The sequence below is a fragment of the Amblyraja radiata genome, chromosome 26, assembly GCF_010909765.2.
Source record: "Amblyraja radiata isolate CabotCenter1 chromosome 26, sAmbRad1.1.pri, whole genome shotgun sequence".
NCBI lineage: Eukaryota > Metazoa > Chordata > Chondrichthyes > Rajiformes > Rajidae > Amblyraja > Amblyraja radiata.
In genome coordinates this window covers 11,349,391-11,357,784 of record NC_045981.1, presented here as the reverse complement: position 1 = coordinate 11,357,784, position 8,394 = coordinate 11,349,391, and the positions used below count along the sequence as shown (strand labels likewise).

At 44.8% G+C, this 8,394-nt stretch overlaps 1 protein-coding gene across 4 annotated transcripts in view; it reads left to right on the top strand.

Moving 5' to 3' along the window:
* Positions 1-8,394, top strand: part of endov (endonuclease V) — an 80,658-nt gene continuing 72,264 nt past the window's right edge. For 3 of the 4 annotated variants that reach the window (XM_033044248.1, XM_033044246.1, XM_033044245.1), the window contains exons 1-2: positions 3-98; positions 4,855-5,026. In XM_033044248.1, the coding sequence (XP_032900139.1) occupies positions 37-98; positions 4,855-5,026 (234 nt within the window). In that variant the 5' untranslated portion in view covers positions 3-36. Of the gene's footprint in view, positions 99-4,854; positions 5,027-8,394 lie in introns of all 4 variants that reach the window. The other variant, XM_033044247.1, reaches the window with a different exon arrangement.

Genomic DNA, 8,394 nt, shown 5'->3' with positions numbered 1-8,394 from the left:
CGCGCGGGCGTTGCGGACGCGGGAGAAGCAGGGTCGATGCTGGCGACGCGGGAGGGTGAGGGTGAGGACGGGCGGCAGCAGCTCCGGCAATGGGAGAGGTACAGCCCCCCTCACCCGCTTTCCCTTTCTGCACCACGACAAACGAAGCAAGAGATAGACATAAAAAGCTGGAGTAACTCAGCGGGAGAGGACTTGCCCACATCCACACCGAGCCGCACAGCTCCCAGCAGTGGGCGGTTTGCGCTGTCAGGAGGCGGTGAGCAGGGCCTTCGGTCGCAGCCGCCTCTGGGGCCGCTGGAGGACTGGACTGTGGACTACAAATCCCAGAATGCTGTGCGGCAGGCAGTCCTGCCCCAGTCACGTGGCTGGGGCTGGCACTGAGTAACGGGTAACGGAGATCATGTGATACTGCAGCATCTCCTCTTTTTCAAAAAAGGAAAGCTATGGAGCACCCTACACTAGGAAGGAACTGCAGATGCTGGTTTACATCTTAGATAGACACAAAATGGAAGGAATACTTTATTGTCACATGTGACTAAGCACTGAAATTCTTTGCTTGCATTCTTTATACAATGTATACAAATAGCAGCCACCTACGGCACTGACAAAGTTACAAAGCAAGCCAGCGCCTTTTGTCCCCCACCCCCCAACAGTTCCCCCACACCGGGTCCCCATTGTCCATTGTTCTCCACCTCCCTCACGGCGGTCCCTCCACGCCGGGTCCTCCATTGCTCTTACCCTCCGACCTCACGGTAGTCCTGAGTTGCAGCGGACTGAGTCGGGAGAGGGAGACCCAGAGATAAAGAAGGATGAGGATGAAGGAAAATGTAGAATCCTTGATCTACATTTAGGTCTCAACCTGAAACATCACCAATTCCTTTTCTCCAGAGATGCTGCCTGACCCTCAGAGTTACTCCAGCATTTTGAGTTTATCCCAGACTACAGCACAGCAACAGCACGTCTATGATGACCACCTTCCTGGTCTAACTAATCCCAATCTGAAGAAGTGTCCTAACCTGAAATGTCGTCTGCCCATTTCCTCCACAGATGCTGCCTGACCCACTGAGTTCCTCCAACACTTTGAGTTTTACACAAGATTCCAGCCTCTGTAGTCTCATGTTTTTAACTAATCCGAGATCCCATCTGTCTGCACGTGGTCTACTTCCCTCCATTCCCTCTATGCTCTTGTTTTGGATTTAATGCCTCTTAAACAATGTTATCTTATCTGCTTTTATCACCTTCTCTGAAAGGTTTTGTTGTGTACTAACCAGTCACCGGAAAAACAAAACATGATTACAATTAGGCCATTTGCAGCGTATGGACACATAGGGAATAACGTTTAGATTAGTTTTGTGATACAATGAGGAAACAGGCCCTTCGGCCCACCGAGACCGCGCCGACCACTGATCCCGCACACTAACTCTATCCTACTCACTAGGGACAATTTATAATCTTTACAGAGGATAACTAACTTACGAACCTATAAATCTTTGGAGGAAAGCGGAGATCCTGGAGGAAACCCACACAGGTCACGGGGAGAACGTTCAAGCTCCGTACAGACTGCACCCGTAGTCAGGATTGAACCCGAGTCTCTGGTGCTATGAGGCAGCAGCTCTACCGCTGCACCACCGTGCACCATTGAAAGAGCAGAAATAAAGGATTAGCATGTCAACAGCGCCTGCTGAACCTGGTGTCACTCCCACACCAAGTGGACAACTCTGTGCAAGTTTAGTGCAAGATGAAGCCAGTAAAGTCCGATTGAAGATAGTCTGAGGGTCACCAATGAGGTAGATCGTAATTCAGGACTGCTCTCTTGTGGTTGGATGAATTAGTTACCTGATATCAGCTGGGATGAAAATGTCCCTTAATCTGGAGGTGTGCATTTTCACACTTAGATACCTTTAGGGAGAGGGGAGAAGAGCGAGTGGCCAGGGCGTAACTCATCCTTGATTATGCTGCTGACCTTGCCGAGGCAGCATGTAGTATAAAGAGTCAATGGAAGGGAGGTTGGTTTGTGTGATGGTCTGGGCTGCGTCCACAATTAGCTGTAATTGCGCTTGGATGGAGCTGTTTCAAAACCAAGCTGTGATGCATCCCGATAAAATGCTTTCTATGGCACCTCTGTCGAAGTTGATGAAAATTGTTGTGGACATGCCGAACTTCCTAAGTCTTGGATCTTGATGTTAATTTGTGCGGTCTCCCCGGCATTCCTGTGGGGTTTTTTCCCTGAAATTTGGATTGAAATATTTTGATGTAGCGTGATTGATTCTTCTTTTATTTTGTCCACAAAATATTTTCCTGTTCTCAGGAGAACCAATATTCATTCAGTGGTGGAACAGTGGTTAAACTACCAGAGTATTGATATAAGAGGTAGACAAAAGTGCTGGAGAAACTCAGCGGGTTCAGCAGCATCTATGGAGCGAAGGAAATAGGCAACGTTTCGGGCCGAAACCCTTGATATAAGAGCTTGAGTAACAATCCAGAAAACAGAATTCTTTAACCGGTCTGGATTATATGTGACTCTAGCCCCACCACATGGTCAATCAACTACTCACTGAAGTGGCCTCGTGCACCACTCAGTTGTTGGAAGATCAAGAATGAGTCTGGACCTATCTGGCTGTTAGGAAAATCTGACCATGCCAGTGAACCCCAGATCCTAAATAAGTTACCGTGACAGAAAGCTTTAGCTCGGCCAAATTTTAAATGGGTGCCACTTGGCAACATGAAATCACTCTGCAGTAATGTACATAGAGTTAAATAACCAGCTCCTTTTAGTAACTAGTTCTCATTCATAGATTAAGCTAACAAATTAGATATGGAGTAAGGAACTGCAGATGCTGATTTACACCGAAGATTGACACAAAATGCTGGAGTAACTCAAAGGGACAGGCAGCATCTCTGGAGAAAAGGAATGGGTGATGTTTCAGGTTGAGATCTATCTTCAGACTGGAGAAGGGTTTCGACCTGAAACATCACCCATTTCTTCTCCAGAGATGCTGCATGTCCCGCTGAGTTACTCCAGCATTTTTTGTCTAACAAATTAGATGAGTGGGTATAACTATGAAAAACGAGTTTAAATTTAGGAAAGTACTATGGGTTGCCTCTTAAATGCCCTCTGAAGTTGTCTAGTATGCAACTTTGTTTTGTCATAACTGCTATAAAAGTAATAGGACAAAACAAGATGGGTGATTGGGCATCGATTCAGGCACCTCAAGTGGCAAAGTCACTCCCAGCCCAGTTAACTTAGCAGAGATCCCTACACAAATGTTTGTGAATTGCTGTCTGAGTAGGGCAACTTGTCACTCGGGAGTTGAGGTCAATTTACTTAAGAGGTCAATATGGGATCCATGTAAAATACCACAGGTAGGACATTGCTTCTTGATGAGGCAGGGGGTGGATAGTATGTTCTTTTTCTGTTGAGCTTTTGTATTCCTACAATCTTACTTAATCCCGGTTGCACCATAAGGAACAAGTGTCGAATTAGGCCATTCAGCCCATCAAGTCTACTCTGCCATTCAATCATGGCTGATCTATCTCTCCCTCCTAACCCCATTCTCCTGCCTTCTCCCCATAACCCCTGACACCCGTACTAATCAAGAATCTATCTCTGCCAAAAATATTCACTGACCTGGCCTACTCAGCCTTTTGTGACAAAGAATTCCACAGGTTCTTCACCCTCAGACTAAAGAAAGTTCTCCTCATCTTCCTAAAAGAACCTCCTTTAATTCTGAGGATATGACCTCTAATCGTAGATGCTCCCACTGGTGGAAACATCCTCTCCACATCCACATCCGTCTGAAGAAGGGTTTCGGCCTGAAACTTTGCCTATTTCGCTCCATAGATGCTGCTGCACCCGCTGAGTTTCTCCAGCTTTTTTGTGTACCTTCGATTTTCCAGCATCTGCAGTTCCTTCTTGAACTCTCCACATCCACGCTATCCAAGCTTATTAGTTCCCTCGGGATGTCCATTGTAAAGACGAGAGGGCATAGCTTTAAGGTGAGGGAAGCAAAGTTTAAAGGAGATGTGTGGGGCAAGTATTTTATAAGAACAGTGATGGGTGCCTATAACGCACTGTCAGGGGTGGTGGAAGCAGATACGATAGTGGCTTTGAAGATGCTTTTGGATAGCCACATGATATGCAGGGAATGGAGCGATATGCTTCCAAGTGCAGGCAGGTGAGTTTAGTTGATCATGTTTGGCACAGATATTATGGGCCGAATGGCCTGTTTCTGTGCTGCACTATTCTATGTTTAAGAAGGAACTGCAGATGCATTTGCTGGTTTAAACCGAAGATAGACACAAAAAGCTGGAGTAACTCTGCGGGACAGGCAGCATCTCTGGAGAGAAGGAATGGGTGACGTTTCGGGTCGAGACCCTCTTCAGGCCCCGAAACGTCACCCATTCCTTCTCTCCAGAGATGCTGCCTGTCCCACAGAGTTACTCCAGTTTTTGTGTGTCTATCTGCACTATTCTGTTCTATTAAGTCCAGTATTTATTGTCTATCCCTAGAACTGAATGGCTTGTTTGGCTTTTTCAGAGGCAGTTAAAAGTCAACCACAGTTGCTGCATGTGTATAGGTAAAACAAAATGAATGAAGGCTACTTTTCCAAGTGTGTAATGAGAATAATTCGTATGATACCTGAGCCTGATTAAAAATGAGCCAAAATTCAAGCATTGTCGCAAGGACTTTTCTAGTCAATGTCAGCAATGCCTCACTATTTTGACTAGTTCTAAATGCTTAATGCTTGATTAAATTAATTATCGTCATTCTAGCTAATGGTCATTGGTAAAACTAACAATTATTTACTGTGTGCATTCGTTGCTTAAATACTGATTTTGACTTTCTTCTGACAGCCAGCAGGTGGAACTGAAAAAGCAGATGGTTGACCACAATACCGAGGACTGGCAGAGCAATGAAGACTTTGCAGGGTTGGAGCGGGTCGGAGGGGTGGATTTATCCTTCATCAAAGAAGATGAGGTCAATGCTTGTGCTTCATTAGTGGTTCTCAGTTATCCTGATCTTGAGGTAAAATAAAACATTAAACCTGAAAAGATTGTAATTGCTTCAAATACAAACAGTGTGTTAACAACTTTTGCCAAAACCGGTCCTGTTCACTGTTGTAACAGCGATCTGCGTCACTTCAGGAACCAGATAAATACGGCACTCAAAAAACGCTGCAAATCGACCAAAAGCTAGAGTAACTCAGCTACCGAAGGCAGGGTCTCGACCCGAAACGTTGCCCATTCCTTCTCTCCAGAGATGCTGCCTGACCCGCTGAGTTACTCCAGCTTTTTGTGTCTACCTTCGATTTAAACCAGCATCTGCAGTTCATTCTTACCATAAGCAATCAGCGCATTATGAGTGCCATACTGATCTGGTTCCTCTATGTCGACAGCCTTAGGTGAAGTGAGTACATTTAGATGATCGCACTAATTAAGTGATAGTTTCACCAATGACCGCTAGTTAGAATCATTATCATGCCTCTTTGGTGTGTGGGGTTATGAGTGGTACAATATATGAGTCAAGTCAAGTCACATTTATTTATATAGCACATTTAAAAAACAACTCTCGTTGGCCAAAGTGCTTTACATTTGTTATAAGAATAGCACAACAAAACAAACTACATACATATATACATGTAGCCCTCACTCAGAGGACGTCAGGAAAAGCTTGGGAGTATAGATAAGTTTTTAGCCTTGACTTAAAAGAGTCGATGGAGGGGGCAGTTCTGATGGGAAAGGGGATGCTGCTCCACAGTCTAGGGGCTGCAACCGCAAAGGCGCGGTCGACCCTGAGCTTATGCCTAGACCGTGGGATATTCAGCAGCCCCAAGTCGGCCGATCTGAGGGGCCTGGAGGTGGAGTGGTGGGTGAGAATACTTTTTATGTAGGTGGGGGCAAGCCCATTGAGGGCTTTGTAGACATGGAGGGGGATCTTGAAGTTTATACGGAACCGCACAGGGAGCCAGTGGAGAGAGGCCAGGATCGGGGTGATGTGGTCCCTTTTTCGGGTGCCCGTCAGGAGTCTCGCTGCGGCGTTTTGGACCAGTTGCAGGCGGGACAGGGAAGATTGGCTGATGCCAGTGTAAAGGGAGTTGCAGTAATCTAGGCCGGAGGAGATGAATGTGTGGATGATCTTTTCCAGGTCATCAAACTGGAGGAATTGTTTTATGAAGATGTAAAAAGTCCTCCCTGAGTTTTAACAGTTGCACAATGAGCAGAGAAGCTTACGTTTGCTTTTTAAACTGAAAACATCCAGTACAATGAGCTTCCCAGCCAGAATTCCAGCACTGGATATATTAACATTTAAATATCTAGCTGCTGAGACAATGATTAAAATGTCCTGCATTGTTTAATTTGCTGCAGCTACCTGTCCTTGCTATCTGTTACTGTTACTATTCAGCCCATTAGATTCTTGCTGTGTAAGCAACCGAGATAACTACTAAAACAGTTAGATTTACCTATTGCATTTGCAAACCTTCCTTATGGCTTGTCAGTTGGAGTAGCAGATTTTCCTAATAAGCCAATGAATGTTCCATGTAGAAGCAGATGCTGGTTAATGGACAATGGACATGAAAAGTGTTGGAGTAACTCAACGGGTCAGGCAGCATATCTGGAGAAAATGGATTGAATATATTTTGGGTCGAGACCCATCTTCAGCTTGAACAAGGGTCTCCTATTCATGTTCTCCTGAAATGCTGCCTGACCTGCTGAGTTGCTCCAGCACTTTGTGTCCTTTAATTTAATGAAATCAGTTTGCGCCAGGCATCTTTACATCCAGAAAAGACACAAAATGCTGGAGTAACTCAGTGGGTCTGGCTGAGGGTCAAGGTCAGCGGATTGGGATCCTTTTTTCAGACTCGAAATGTCGCCTATCCATGTCATGAGTAAAACACAAAGTGCTGGAGGAACTCAAATGGTCAGGCAGCATCTGGAGAGGATATGGAGCCTCAGTCAGAAGAAGGTCCTGACCTGAAACGTCACCTATCCATGTCCAGAGATGCTGCCGGACCTGCTGAGTTACTCCAGCATCCACATTTTTACGTCCAGCATTGTTAACTAAATAATTGTATTGTAATCCTAGAAAAGCCACCAAAATAATGTGCTGAACCTGCTTGCATGGTGGAGAACTGTACATAAATTATATATGGACAATTAAAGACATAGTTTTCACTGGCCTGTCTCATGAGTTGTTCTTACAGCATACAACCAAACACAAATGCACACCACTACAGCAGTAATTTGTTGCTCATATGATCAAGACAGCAGTTTGAATATTTTAAAGACCGACAGCTTCAGAGCTGTTTGGGACGAGATTGATGATCAGAAACAGAGAGAGTGGATGCAAATGGGGCATACATTTAATCCTAGCCGGAGCTGTCATTTCTGAGATGTTTCCAGCACCGGCTCACTAGCTGATTGTTATTATTTGCAGAAAAATAATAATTCACAAGTGACTGCTCTGTAACATAGCCAGTACAAGGGCACGCGGTTGCCATGCTAATTTTTACCTGTACGGGGACAAGAAAAGATGACAAAATAAATTAATTGAACAGGGTCATTGACAGACTCTCAGAATTGGGCCGTATAGCTGTTTGTCTCTTTGTATTACGTGGGAGGAGTTTGTTCAGGCTGTACACCCATAATTCTGAGATGCTAAGAAAGGGAGAAGATGAAAAATATTGCTGGCAAGCTATAAACCAAGATAAAAATGAATCAAACATCTGTTAAAAACAAAAGTCTTAAAAATGTGATGTTTCTTGAGAAAGGCTCTGGAGGGGGTGAGCAAAGAATACAACTTAAAGAAAATAAAAATTCACCGAGTCAGTCAGCATCTGTGGAAAAAGAAACAGTTAACGTTTCTGGTTAAAGACCCTTAAATAAAATAACATAATTGAACATTACTGTGATAATAAAAAATGTGAGCACCAATATTGTAGATCAAATGGTGAGTTTCCTTGGGACCAGTGGTATCAACATATGCAACTGATGTTTGATAATAATGGACTTATGACAACTTTAGGGCGGCACTGTGGCGCTGCTGATAGACGCACTGTCTCACAGTGCCAGAAACCCGGGTTTGATCCAAACCTCGGATGTCTGTGTGGAGCTTGCACGTTCTCCCTATCACCGCAAGTGTGTTTCCTCCAGGTCCTCCGGTCTCAAGGACATGTGAGTTTGTTGATTAATTGGCTTCTGCAAATTGCCCTTCTTGTGGAGGGAGTGGATGTGAAAGTGTGAACGTGTGACCAAGAGTCAGCGTAGACTTCTTGGTGGGGCGAAAGGCCTGTTTCCATGCTGTATCTTTCAATCAATCAAAGCATCTCCATTTTCTTTCAGATAGGCACAAAATGCTGGAGTAACTCAGTGGGTCAGGTAGCATCTCTGGAGAAA